Below are 15,009 nucleotides of genomic sequence, written 5' to 3'. Positions count from 1 at the left end.
TTGCTCGAATTCCGGACTGCATGATGCCAATCCTCGATCTTGCTGGTCAAGGAGTTGAAGTGTTCTGCTCATCAACAAGATTTTTATAGCCCGAAGTGTACGATGAGGGACATTCCGTCTTTTGAATAAACGTTCTATTTCCAATTTCTTGTATGTTCGCTTAGCCGAACCTTCTATTTGCTTCACTTGTTCGCACAGTCGAACCTTTTTCCTTTAATAAAGAAATAAAACAAATTTTTATTAATAGCTGAACTCGTTTCCGAGCTGCCTACGTACCCATCTCGGGATCAAGCCACACCGTAGTTCATGTACATAAACAATGTATGTAGCTTTAAACATAAAACTTCTTCAGGTTGATCACATTCCAAGGTCGCTTGACTGGATTGTCTTCTAGGTCTTTCAACCTATAAACACCGTTCCGAACCACTTCGGTAATAATGTAAGGTCCTTCCCAATTAATACCGAGTTTACCGGCGCCTTCTTCTTTTTTGTTGTCGAAGACGCGCCTTAATACATAATCTCCCACGAAGAACGGCCTACTTTTAACCTTAGAATTGTAATACCGGGCTGCTGCCTGTTGGTAATTCTGGATCCGAATTAGAGCTTGATCACGCCTTTCATTTATAGTATCTAGTGAATCATTAAGCATTGCTGAATTTTCTTCCTCATTTAACGGTGCTTCTGTTCGGCGAAGTCCGGGCACATTGAGTTCAGCTGGTACTACCGCCTCCATGCCGTAAACCAAAGAGAATGGAGTTTCTCCTGTAGGCCGCCTAGGGGTTGTACGATAGGCCCACAGGACGGGTTGGTGTTCTTCATACCATCCTCCCTTTAGATGACTTAAGCGTTTCTTGAGATTGCTTAATATTGTCTTGTTCGCGGCTTCAGCTTGACCGTTTCCTTGCGGATATCGTGGAGTAGAATAACTAACTTTGATTCCCCAGTCCGCACAAAAGGCATCAAATTCGTGTGAAATGAATTACGGTCCATTATCAGTGACTATTTCGTATGGAACTCCATGTCGACATATAATGTTTTTCCAAATAAAGGTCTTCACCGCCGAATCCTTGATACCAACATACGCCTCAGCTTCAATCCATTTTGAAAAGTAGTCCATAAGGACTAAAAGGTATTGTACACCTCGAGTTGACTTGTGCAATGGTCCATGATGTCCATTGACCACCTCATAAACGGGTATGGGGCGGAAATGGAGGAGAATAATTCCGACGGTTGATGGATCAATGGTCCATGGAGTTGGCAGCGCTTGCATCTTTGGGCGAACTTAACACAATCTGTGATCATAGTGGGCCAATAATATCCCATTCTTTTAACTTTAAAAGCCATAGCTCTTCCTGATGAATGACTCCCACATAATCCTTCATGCACTTCGCTCATGACGATTTCGACTTCGGGCCCAAAAATGCATAATAGGTAAGGGTCACTGACACCTCGTCTATATAACGCATCCTTTGACAGACAAAATTTCGCGCTAACGATTTTCATTTTCCTGGCCTGCCATTTATTCTTTGGGAGCTCACCTGTCAAGATGTAGTGCTTTATTGGCTCCCTCCAGTCAGCCCCCCAGTCTTTAGCCGGAATTTGGTCAACTTTGTGAAATACTCGTGGCTCTGGCTCGGGATGCTCGTTTGGTTCAAGAACATCCTCCTCGATTAACGGCTCGGTTTCTAACACCGTTTCTGGAATCACCTCTTCAGCTAAGACAACGGGTTCCTTGTTAGATGTATTCGATCCCTTTGACTTCCTTCGTTTGTTGGGTGGCGGTTCGATATCTGGTTCGCCACGGTCGCGTGCCGCTGCTCAAGACCTTGTAACGACGAGGGTTTCTTTGCTGTCTTGAATGCTTCGCTCCGAAATGCATTCTACTGGAATAACTCTCTTTAACTCAGGATCTGATGTTGACGCCAATGCGGCAAGTGCATCCGCAGTTGTATTCTCTCCCCGAGGTACGCGGATTAATTCGAATTTCGAGAAAGTTTTAGATAAACCCTTCACCACTTCGAGGTACGCTTCCATTCTTGAATCTTTGGCTTCATAGTCTCCATTAAATTGGTTAACTACTAATTGCGAATCGCAATAAGCCAATACTTCCTTAGCTCCAACTCCTTGTGCTAATCGAAGACCGGCAATCAGGGCTTCGTATTCTGCCTCGTTGTTGGAGGCATTGAATAACAACCGGAATGATTGTTCTAGAATTTCTGATGTTGGAGATTCCAACTTGATTCCCACTCCGGATCCTTGCTTTGTTGAAGACCCGTCTACGTGTAATTTCCAAGTTTGGTTCTCCGGCTGCTCTACCGTTCCAGGTATTGGTAACTCGGTTAAGAAATCTGCTAAAACCTGAGCTTTCATACTGATCCGGCTTTTGAATTCTATATCGTACTCGCTTAACTCCACCGCCCATTTCGCCAAACGTCCGGACTGACTTGGACTATGAAGTATTGTTCGGAGTGGCTGGTTGGTTAATACTTCAACCGAATGGGATTGAAAATATGGGCGCAACTTTCGGGCCGAAGTCACCACCGCGAGTGCGAGTTTTTCCATTATTGTGTATCTGGTTTCTGGATCCGTCATTGACTTGCTTACGTAGTAAATTGGTTTTTGCTCCCCACGGTCTTCCCGAACCAAGACTCCACTAACCGCGTGGTTTGAAACCGACACGTACAAATAAAGTTTTTCATCCACTTCCGGTTTGGACAGTATAGGTGGAGTGGTTAAGTATGCCTTAAGCTGCCCAAAAGCTTCTTCACACTTCTCATCCCAAAGGAATCCTTTGTTCCCTTTTAGAATTTGGTAGAAAGGTAACGACTTATCTGTTGATCTCGAGATAAAACGATTCAAAGCCGCAATCCGCCCAGTCAACCGTTGTACTTCTTTGAAGTTTCTTGGAGATGGCATGTTTAGAAAGGCGTTAATTTGATTTGGATTGGCTTCAATCCCTCTTTCTGTCACGACATAGCCAAGAAATTCCCCGGATGGGACTCCAAATGTGCATTTCGCCGGGTTCAGCTTCATTTGATACTTATTGAGAATATCAAAGCATTCCTCTAAATGCTTAACGTGATCCTCTTTCTTTAACGATTTAACCAACATATCATCTATGTAGACTTCCATTGTTTTCCCGAGATGATTATGGAACATCTTGTTAACCAACCGTTGATATGTTGCTCCTGCATTTTTCAAACCAAAAGGCATTACCTTGTAACAATAGATACCTCTATCAGTGATAAACAACATCTTTTCTTGATCTTCGGGGTTCATCATTATTTGATTATAACCCGAGAAGGCGTCCATGAATGTTAACAGCTCGTTTCCAGCGGTGGACTCTACAAGTCGATCTATATGCGGGAGCGGGAAACTATCTTTGGGACATGCTTTATTTAGGTCTGTGAAATCGATGCAAACCCTATCTTTCCCATTCTTCTTTTTGACAACGACAGTGTTTGCTACCCATTCCGGGTATTGCACTTCTCTTATGGACCCTATCTTCAAAAGTTTATCCACTTCGTCATTTACTATTTTCGCTCGCTCCACTCCAAGCTTTCTTCTTTTTTGTTTCACCGGTTTGAAGCTTGGATCCACGTTTAGTTCATGACAAATTATACTTGGATTTATGCCGGGCATGTCCGCTGCTGACCATGCAAACGATGTTTTGTTTTTCCTTAAGAGTTCGATCAAAGCTTCTTTTATTTGGCCAGTCAAAGTTGCCCCAATTCGAATTTTCTGGTCCGGCTTATCTTCTTCCAACACCACTTCGATTACTATATCTTCTTTCTTTTGCCCGCTAGGAAATTTTGTTCTTAGTCCTTCTTTTGCGGGCTTCGTTAATTGCTATTGAATTTTCATACGGTGGCTAGCTAGATAACACGTCCGTGAAGCTTCTTGATCTCCCCGAATTGTTTCCACTCCTCTTGACGTTGGAAATTTGATACATTGATGATATGTAGAGGGGACTGCTTTCATTTGATAAATCCAGGGAGTACCGAGGATGATGTTGTAAGCTGCGGGCTTATCGAAGACAACGAAGTCCACGATCTTCGATACTTTTTTGGCAAGGACCGGTAGCTTGATTGTCCCGAGAGACATGGCTGATTTACTTGTGAATGCAACTAATGGAGACGGAGGCCCCACTATATCCGCCCGACTAATTCCCATTCTTTCTAAAGTACTTAAAAAGATCAAATCGACCGAACTGCCTGTATCTATAAGGATCCTTGATACTTCGAAGTTGGCAACGTCAAGGGTAATGACTAGAGCATCATCATGAGGTCTTTCGAGGTACCGCGTTTCTTCTTCATTAAATGATATTGATGCACCTTGAAAATCGACTTCTTCGCTTAAGCTTGCTTTGAGTAGGATATTTCGTCTATGTTTCTTGATGGAACTTATCGAATCTCCGCAAAATCTGGAACCTCCTAGAATAACATTGATCTTACCCTTAGAATTCCTTGGCTCTTCCTCGTTGGTTAACCTTGGTCTTTTAGAATTTTGATCTTTGGAACTTTCCTTTGCTTCGTGGTATTCCTTCACAAAATCTTTTATATCGAATTTGGAAAGATCTCCACTAGCCCAAAGCTCTGCGAGGTGCCTTTTAAGAACGCTGCAATCCTTGGTTAAATGTCCGGTTACTTTATGAATGTCGCAATATAGACTTTCATCACGGACCCAAGTGTTTGATCTTCCTTTCCCTTGGAATTGCTTTCCGACGGTATTGTTGAAGGGTTGCGACCCAAACTTCTTTGGCCCTTTGCTCTCCCTAGGCTCGAACTTCTTGGTAGGGACGGTGATTGCTGGCTTTTCTTGTTTATTTCTTTTGGCAAAACTTTCTTTTTCGTCCTCTACCTCCATCCAGTTGTTCGCGCGAAAGAGTGCATCCTGAATTGTGTCTGGTTTATGAAGTATTAAGTCTTCTTTAAACCTTGAATCATGTCGCAATCCTTTTCGTAGGACAGATAAAGCTGATTGCTGCGAGATTCTTGGGAGCTTTGACAGCACTCCTTTGAATTTGGTGATGAAAACTCGAAGTGACTCATTAGATCCTTGCGATAAGTTCCAAAGATCGGCATCTGAAACGCTTTTATCCATAAGGATGGAGTATTACTTTAAGAATACGGCTGATAGTTCGTCGAAATTACTGATCGAACCCGGCTCTAATTGGGTGAACCACATTAGAGCTTGGCCACATAGATTCTCCGAAAAAAGCTTGCAGTAGCCTGCGTCCTCATCAGCTTCATCCAATTCGACTCTTCCAGCAGCGATCAGAAAAGCTGCGAGATAGCTTTTTGGATCCTCCAATCCGCTGTAAGGGTCCAACTTGAGCTTCCGGGAATCTTTGATCCTCAAACTTGCAATTCGCGAGATGAAAGGTGTTCGCCTAGCTTCTTCAATGACTCGATTGATGTCTGGCTCCGAACTTGTAGCTTGATGAAATTTTGATTTCATTTCTTTTAACTCCTGGCTAACCTTCCTCATGGTCTCGAACTGGTCGAGGTTCTCCTGCTCGTACTGAGCTGCAAGTTGTTCTTCATCCCCGAGCTGTGTCTCTTCTTCCAACGTCTGAGCTACATTATTAGTAGCACCGGGAGTTGTTTGTCCGCTGGTTTCATTTCGTGCAGCGGAACTTGGCGAGTTGAATATCCCTCTTCGGATTCCCACAAGGTTTCCTGCACTTAAAGAGCGAACACGAGTTTGTATAGTATTGACGTTTTGACTAAGAGATACCTGGGATGTTTGCAACGTATCGACGGCCTTTTCCACATCCGAGAACTTTTGTGATATGTCCGACATGGTTTGCTGCATAGTTTTGAGGGTTTCGGCCAATGATGTCTCAACGGCGTCTCCTCCGGACATTGTTGCTTATCTCGGAAATGTAGTAAAGAAAAATCTGACCACTCAAGAATCCTATCTCCCCACAGGCGGCGCCAAAATGTGGATGTCGGATTCACACACTCAAGTATTTTATTAAGTAGGAAAGATTATTCTTGAGGGACAAAAATGAATATGTAAAAACTTATAAATTGCTACGAAAATTGCTTTAGTATTTCTTTCTTGAGAGGAAGATCCCCCTTTACATGGCCATTGGCCTTTATATTTATACATAGAGAAACGACATTTAAAGTGGCTAATTAAGTATAATTATTCTCTCTTAAATGTGTCCGTTTTGATCTTCGGCTTTAATGCCTCAACGTTTGAATTTGAATTGACTCTGATCTTCATGGGCTTCGCCTTTTGGCCCGAGTATCCTTGAACCGACTTGCCCGTGTCTTCTACACCGAACTCATGTCACAGTGCAGTCACTTCGGATTCCCGAAGTGGTGACAACCACTTCGACCGTTCCTTCGGCTCATGGGTACAATGGGCTTCATTCTTTATGGACCATTGTCTTGACTACGTGGCAATCTTTGGTTGGTCTCGGACTTCTGGTGCGGGATCCGACACCAACAATTAGCCCCCCCAAGTTCTTCGAAGTGTCATTCCGATTCGGAGGACTTTAAATGCTTTAAATGACCAAAGATTGCGCTCGAGAATCTTTCTGATTTCCCGCCGAAAATCTCATCACTCCTTTAATTTCGGCACTAGCCATTTTTACCCGATTGACATCAGTCATCATTATGACCATATATTAATTAATTACTATTAAAACGGGAAAAAACCTTCCCACTTCCCACACAACTTCCAAGGCGGTTTCATCATTAGTTTGTGTGAGGTAACTTTTTTCCACCATTACTTCCTTCTTTTACTTTTGTGCTTTAATCAAAACTTCTCTCTACTTTTCTTCGCCGAACCTCTCTTCGCCGGATCTTGAATTTTTCATTTTTATCCGATGACTTCTGATTCTGAAAGACCCGAATCTCCGTCTTACGACGAGAGGCGTTCTAGTAATGACGAATGCACTCGTCCTAACGATATCGCCGGTCCTCATTACAAATCCACCTGTACTCTTCAATTCCTTGAGCGATTAAAGGGGCTTTGTCAAATTCCTCCTGGAATTATAGCGGAGGCGCAAATAGCCCCACGGTGTGCGCCAAAATGTGGATGTCGGATTCACACACTCAAGTATTTTATTAAGTAGGAAAGATTATTCTTGAGGGACAAAAATGAATATGTAAAAACTTATAAATTGCTACGAAAATTGCTATAGTATTTCTTTCTTGAGAGGAAGATCCCCCTTTACATGGCCATTGGCCTTTATATTTATACATAGAGAAACGACATTTAAAGTGGCTAATTAAGTATAATTATTCTCTCTTAAATGTGTCCGTTTTGATCTTCGGCTTTAATGCCTCAACGTTTGAATTTGAATTGACTCTGATCTTCATGGGCTTCGCCTTTTAGCCCGAGTATCCTTGAACCGACTTGCCCGTGTCTTCTACACCGAACTCATGTCACAGTGCAGTCACTTCGGATTCCCGAAGTGGTGACAACCACTTCGACCGTTCCTTCGGCTCATGGGTACAATGGGCTTCATTCTTTATGGACCATTGTCTTGACTACGTGGCAATCTTTGGTTGGTCTCGGACTTCTGGTGCGGGATCCGACACCAACAAAGGTTAATTAAGGCTAATTGTAAATGAGAAATTGTTAAAAATGCCCATTTTTCAATACCCCTTTTCAAAAATGCCTCTTTTGAGAGTCCATTTTTAAGTTTGCCCTCTTTTAATTTTTAATTTCCATTTTACCCTTATTTGAAACAAAATTAGGTCAACAAAATACAAAATATTTTTTGGCGGGAAAAGTGATCCCGCAATTTTCCGCCAAAACACTTGTAAAAACCTTTAAAATACCTTGTAAAATTTTTCCCGCCAAATATATTTTTTTGCGGGAAAAGTGATTCCGCAATTTTTTTGGCGAAATTTTTTTGGCGGAAAAAATTTACAAGGTATTTTAAAGGTTTTACGGAGTATTTACAAGTGTTTTGTAAGGTTTTACAATGTATTTTAAAAGGGTTTACAAGGTACTTATAAGGTTTTATAAGGTATTTATAACTTATAAAACCTTATAAAAAACTTGTAAAACCTTATAACTTGTAAAACCTTATAAAATAGCTTGTAAAATCTTATAATATCTTATAAATATCTTATAAATACGTTGTAAAACCTTTTAAAATACATTGTAAAACCTTATAAATATCCGGTAAAAAAACCTTTAAAATACCTTGTAAATTTTTCCCGCCAAAAATTTAACGCCAAAAAAATTGCGGAAAAATTTTACAAGGTATTTTAAAGGTTTTACAACTTTTTACAAGTGTTTTGGCGGGAAAAATTGCGGAATCACTTTTCCCGCCAAAAAATATTTTTTGTATTTTGTGGACCTAATTTTGTTATATTTCCTTATATATTTGTGATATCTTTTATTAAAAGAAGGGTAATTTAGTCATTTTGTATATAAAAAGGGGTATTTTTAAAAATAGACAGCCAAAAGGGGCATTTTTGAAAAGGGGTATTGAAAAAGGGGCATTTTTGTGAGTCTCCCATTGTAAATTGTACTCCCCAAATAATAGTATAGGATTATTAATCCTGAAGATCTACGAATACAAACATATTTTTTGTAGTTTGTCATATTTTTTTTATTTTGTCATATTACTTAATTAATACAGTTTTTAGTGATGAAACCAAATACATGAAGTAATAAACATTTAACTATGAAATTTATTTGTTTTTGAAATAATTATGTAGAACTTTATATATTGTTTTTCTTATTACTTATATTTAAATTTTTAAATTTTATCATAATAATATAAATATTTGGTGTTTGTTTTTTACATTTTATAATTATAGATTATATTTCTTTTGGTCATTTTTATTTAACCTATGTCGCATCTGCTTGTTAACCAGTCATAAAACACCCGCAAAAGGCACCAATTTTTAAGTGTTAAACCAGTCAGTCAAAATGCTTCATAATGCTTGAAACCGCAACCGTCCGCTTTCGCAGTTTCAATCGCACCCGCTAAATTTAGACTAGTTAGACCTTTACACATCTTTTGCTTTTGCACGTTGTAACATTTTTTTTTATTATTTTAATTCGTAGAGTTTTCATAATTTTCAAAATTTCATCTGAATTTCAAAATTTTCGTATATAAACTTTTGTTAAGATTTTATAGAATGCATACAAAAAACGTAGTAAATGAATCAAATGAATAGCTGAAGCCAAGGGAGGAGACATCCTATACTATTATTTGGGGTGTACACTTTATAAGATACCCTTAACTAACATTCCCTTTTGTAAGAATTTACTTAAGAATTCCATTAGAAATAAAATTTTATAGAGTAAATTAAATCAACTCATTAAGGATAAACAAGTCAAATACTATTTTATGCAATTTAATTAATTTAATTTAATTATAAAAACGAAAATCTATTATTAATTTTAAATCAAAATGAACATATAAGATTTGATATCTAACTTATCACATTAATTTGTTATTAATCATTATACTTCACCTCTCATCTTTATATTATTCTATTTCTATAAAATAAATAAATTATTATATCATCTACATAATAAAAAAAAAAAGTGATTTTTTCCGCATATACAAAGATTTGAATTTTTAAAAACGAATATAAATTGTTCAATGTATGAAAGAACAAATTTAACGGGTCAAAAATTCATATTTGAGTAATATATTCATTTTTTTAATATCATCAATACTTAATAGATCAAAGTTAAGAAATATAAATACTCTAATTTGATTTTTTGAAACAAATATTTATAATAGGCGGCGGGTTAATATAAGGTATTATATGATGAAATGAATTATGATCCTTATAACTATTTGAATATTTCTATTTAATTTCATATATATAAATTTTTAAATTCATAATTTTACATATTACAATAAATTTTTTAAAGATTTTAATTTGGAACATTTAAAAAAAGTTTAATTTAATATATTAAAGAATATCATAAATATTTAATCGATTAAAAAGATAAAAAAATTATAAATACTAATTTGATTTTCTAGAAAGATATTTTTAATATATTTATAGTAGGCGGCGGGTTAAAATTAATGTATTATATGATAGAAAGTTATGATCCTTATAATAGATGACATTTTAAGATTTTATGATGAGATGAGTTAAATAAGGTTTGACACTTCTAAATATTTAAAAATTTAATTCTGCAAGCAATTTTAGAAATAATGAATAATAGATTGTGCCAAAATATTTTCATAGGGATTATAAAATGAAAATATAGACTCCACACACCGATCGAATTTGGTATTATGATGTTCATAACATATTCGATTATGTGAATAATTGGTAAATTCCGTAATTAGCTCAAACAAATCTCTATTTCAACAACCAATGAATTAGAATTTGAAAAAATAATTTCCTAAATTAATTCAAAATAATAGCTAACTTTTTTAACTAATTCAAAATAATCTACGTTTTAGATGCGATTCATTTATGATATTTTGATTTTTGATCTAACTAAATTATATGCACTCTCATTTTGTGGTTGTTAACATAAATTAACTCATTGTTCAAACAATATTATTTTTTTTGAAAATAATATTAATTTCCGTTTTCATATCTTTAAAAAATATATCCATAATTGAGGATTACAGAAAAATAAAAATATATTCATTCTAATATTATATATATGGACTGACATAAAAAAATTAATATTTTTTACTTACTATTATAATATATCACGATTTTATTCTATAACTATATAATATATAAATTTTGTAATAAATGAAATTCAACCCGTACTGTAGTATGGGTGATGATCTAGTACAATATATGACAAACATCTGCAAAATTATTGCCGATATTATGGAAAAATCGAAATAATAGATTTTAGTTTGTAATTGTAATACTTTTAAAAAAAAAAAATATGTTGTTGTTAATGTTTAATTGGTTATATTTTTCTACACATGTAGGCATATACTAGTCCGGTTTTCACTATTCAAAGAAAAATCTAAGCTATTGCATACAACACATACCATAGTCCAACTCCATCACATTTTGCCCACTTTAAACTTTTTAGCGTTCAAAAATCTTGATCCAATTGGTATGGTCTACTTTTTGTTAAACATCCCTTCATAGTCTAATCACTTAAGGCCGTGAATGGATCGCGCGTAACGAGCGGTTTGTAAGTGGTTTAATAATTTTGACACCATTCAACAATTATTATAACAACAACAGGGTGCGGTTATCAAATAATTCAAAAATCAAAAATATTTTATGTACCATCTTTGGGAATCGTGCCTACACAAAACTGATGAAACGCTGCACACAATAGTTACGCATGATTTTAGGTGTGTTTAGGGTGCGGTTCAGTTTGTATATTTTAATTTTTTAATTTAAAAAATTTGGAAAAAAATTCTACAAAATCAATTACATCTGTTAATACAGTTTATCCAAAAAGCAAATTAATTTGGTCACCGAAGTATTTTAAAAAATTAGTTGAAATGTGATTATTATTATATCCGCACTGTATTTATTATAGTCACCATTCGCACTTGTTCCGCATAATACGTTTTTCTAAACCGCACCGCACTTCTAAAACCGTATATCCCGTACCGCTGTCACTATTTGAAGCCTAAGTAAGAAAAAACTGTTTAAGGAGATCAAAAGCTAATCTTGCATAGTTGCATAATAATAAAATATTTGTTAAAACTTATCTTTGCACTTTAATAGCTAAATTTTTCTAACAAAAAACGTTTTATATCGTCAAAATGAATCTATATTACTTTTTGGGCTAGATTAGCTTTAGAAACCCACTTTTTCCGTCAAATTGACACGATCCTAATACTACCGGCTATAACCAGTCGACAAAGTCCATCGCATAAGCGAACCAAACCCAAAAAGCGTCCAGATACATAACTCTCTATTCCCGGTACCCGGTAATCTCCCCCAAAAAATCATTCGTCTTCGCGTTCACATGTCTCATTTATTTGTTCCTTCTCTTCTTCTCAAATCCACAGAACCAAAAAGCGAAAAAACAAAAAACCCTAAAATTGGCCAAAAAATCTCAATCTTCATCTTCTTCAAATTTTATGGATTTGAGCCGCTCTCAATCTAATTTTCAATTAGGGTTTGGTTGTTCTCACGCATCAATGACTCCAACTCCAACACCAAGAGCTCCAATCGCAGACGATTCGATCAATCTACAAGTCGATCAAAGCTTCCGATCATTACCAACAACTTTCCCTCCGATTCCGTTGCAATTACTCGAACAAAAAGTCGAGAAGATCACCGTCGAAGAGCCGAAGAAAGACGGAGGAGATCAGAAAGAAGATGAGCATTTCAGAATCTTAGGTCATCATATGTGTCTCAAAAGGCAAAGAGATTGTCCACTGTTGTTAACTCAAGCAAAGCATCCGAAGAGAAGTTCCATTGGTGATACAGATCTGGAATCGAGACGTGCTGCTGTACGAGCTTGGGGTGATCAACCAATTCATTTGGCGGATCCTGATATTCACGAGCTTATGGAGAAAGAGAAGCAACGACAAGTAAGAGGAATTGAATTGATTGCTTCTGAGAATTTCGTGTGTAGAGCTGTAATGGAAGCTTTAGGTAGTCATTTGACGAATAAATACTCTGAAGGTATGCCTGGAGCTAGATACTATACTGGGAATCAATATATTGATCAGATTGAGAATCTGTGTATTGAAAGAGCTCTTACTGCGTTTGGTCTTGAATCTGATAAATGGGGTGTTAATGTTCAGCCGTATTCTTGTACTTCTGCTAATTTTGCGGTGTATACCGGACTTTTATTGCCCGGTGAACGGATTATGGGGCTTGATTCTCCTTCTGGTGGTCATATGAGTCATGGTTATTGTACTCCTGGTGGGAAGAAGATTTCTGCTGCTTCGATTTTCTTTGAGAGTTTTCCTTATAAAGTGAATCCTCAAACTGGGTATATTGATTATGATAAGCTTGAAGATAAGGCGCTTGATTACCGTCCAAAGATTCTTATTTGTGGAGGGAGTTCTTATCCTAGGGATTGGGATTTTGCAAGGGTTAGACAGATTGCAGACAAGTGTGGAGCTGTTTTGATGTGTGATATGGCTCATATAAGCGGGCTTGTTGCGACTAAGGTTCGAATCAATCATCTACTACTTGTGTTATTGTGTTGATTATATCTTAAATTCTCCATGGTTTCGATTGCATGTCTAGGACTTGTTTTTCCAGAGTTAAAACATCTAGTATCAGACAGTTTCAATTTGGTTAGGCCATGTATTGATATTCTGCGTTCGTGTTATGATTGTTCTATTGAAATTTTAGATGGTTTGACCACTATCTATGCAAAGTCTTTTTCTGTGGTGACTTTGAAATGATTAGTAATTGAAGCTTCTTATACTTAGTGGATAGTAAAGTTTACATTTAAGAAATTGATATGATGATTGGGTTTTTGGTGTGTTGGTCAATATTCAAAAGGAAATGGTTTGAAACTATTATAATATGTCTGACATTTGTTATTAGATTGCTTCATCTTGTATTACAGATATGATAGCTGGACTTTGGTGTATCGGTCAATATACGTTAGGAAATGGTGTTAAATTATTCTGATATGTCAACTTTTGTTATCCAGGAAAGTTTGTTTCTGAATTTGGTTTGGTATTTTTGTTATCTACAGGAATGTTCAAATCCATTTGATCACTGTGACATAGTTACCTCCACTACCCACAAAGGTCTACGTGGTCCTAGAGGAGGTATCATCTTCTACAGGAGAGGCCCAAAGATAAGAAAGCAGGGCCATCACTCTAGCCATTCTGACACTTCCACGCATTACGATTTAGAGGAAAAGATCAACTTTGCTGTTTTTCCATCGCTACAAGGAGGTCCACACAACAACCATATCGCAGCTCTTGCCATTGCCTTGAAACAAGTGGCCACTCCAGAGTACAAAGCTTACATACAACAGATGAAGAAAAACGCCCAAGCTTTAGCAGCAGCTCTGCTTAGAAGAAAATGCAGACTGGTTACAGGTGGCACAGACAACCATTTGTTGCTGTGGGATCTCACTCCTATGGGCTTAACAGGTACTAAAATCACTCAACCTATCCACTCACTCATCGAGCCAAAGTTAGAATTTTGTCTGATTATGTTTGTATCTTCTTTTCCAGGGAAAGTCTACGAGAAAGTGTGTGAGATGTGCCATATCACTTTAAACAAGACAGCTATATTCGGGGACAATGGTACAATATCTCCTGGAGGTGTAAGAATAGGTAAAGCACAGATTGATTGGTTTGCATTTTGTTTTTAATTTAGTGACCTGTCACATTCATATTGATATCGAACCTCTTTTATAAATAGGGACACCTGCGATGACAACCCGAGGCTGTATAGAGTCTGATTTCGAGACAATGGCGGATTTTCTGATAAAGGCGGCTCAGATAACGAGTGCATTGCAGAGAGAGCATGGGAAGTCACACAAGGAGTTTGTGAAAAGTTTATGCACCAACAAAGACATAGCTGAGCTTAGAAACCGAGTCGAAGCTTTTGCTTTGCAGTATGAGATGCCTGCTTCACTTATTCGAATTGAATGAAAGAAATTTCCACACAACAGCTTTCTTTACAGATGAATTTATCTTATCTTTGGGATAAGTATTTTTTTTTTTTTTTTGGAGTTCTATTTTGTAAATTAGAGTAAATATATATTTTATCTTGGGATTGATTTGCATTTTTTTTTCCATTGTAATTCTGTACACATTTTGATAGATGGGAATGATTTACTAAAAATTTACTGATCTCTATCTTTAATCTTTTAGAGCAGAGAAGCTTACTGTTGGTTTGGTTTTGATTCTGGATTTCTCTAGAGTTATATATACTCTCGTCTTCGTACGAGCTAAATAATTTCCGGCTTTTGTCGGATTTTCGTATCCGGCTTCGTCCGGTTTTTGTCTCTCGCTCTAGCGAGAATGATCTATTTTCCTCTGTGCCTGTTCTCGTCTCTGTTTTTCTTCAAAAGCTTATCTGATCCCTCCAATCCTCTCGAGAAGTAATTTTTTCGTCACTTCTTTTTGCTCATGAAGTAAGA

General features: G+C 37.0%; 1 protein-coding gene across 1 annotated transcript; it reads left to right on the top strand.

Moving 5' to 3' along the window:
• Window positions 1–11,947: 11,947 nt before the first annotated feature.
• LOC9327283 (serine hydroxymethyltransferase 7) lies at window positions 11,948–14,723 on the top strand. The gene is made up of 4 exons (XM_002893869.2): window positions 11,948–13,066; window positions 13,606–14,011; window positions 14,096–14,197; window positions 14,286–14,723. Exons 1-4 carry the CDS (start codon window positions 12,023–12,025, stop codon window positions 14,516–14,518), a joined length of 1,785 nt encoding a protein of 594 aa, XP_002893915.1. The 5' UTR covers window positions 11,948–12,022; the 3' UTR covers window positions 14,519–14,723.
• Window positions 14,724–15,009: the final 286 nt, after the last annotated feature.

The sequence above is a fragment of the Arabidopsis lyrata genome (assembly GCF_000004255.2).
Source record: "Arabidopsis lyrata subsp. lyrata unplaced genomic scaffold ARALYscaffold_1, whole genome shotgun sequence".
In the NCBI taxonomy this organism is placed as follows: Eukaryota; Viridiplantae; Streptophyta; class Magnoliopsida; order Brassicales; family Brassicaceae; genus Arabidopsis; species Arabidopsis lyrata.
Note: the sequence above shows the minus strand (reverse complement) of the source record. Positions and strands in the feature narration are given on the sequence as shown.

What these genes read in the sequence shown, in the direction of transcription:
- LOC9327283 (XM_002893869.2), top strand. Translation starts at nt 12,023, where the DNA reads ATGGATTTGAGCCGCTCTCAATCTAATTTTCAATTAGGGTTTGGTTGT. An exon ending in GCGGGCTTGTTGCGACTAAG is followed by an intron (nt 13,067 to 13,605) that starts GTTCGAATCAAT and finishes TGTTATCTACAG; the next exon opens with GAATGTTCAAATCCATTTGA. An exon ending in TCCTGGAGGTGTAAGAATAG is followed by an intron (nt 14,198 to 14,285) that starts GTAAAGCACAGA and finishes TTTTATAAATAG; the next exon opens with GGACACCTGCGATGACAACC.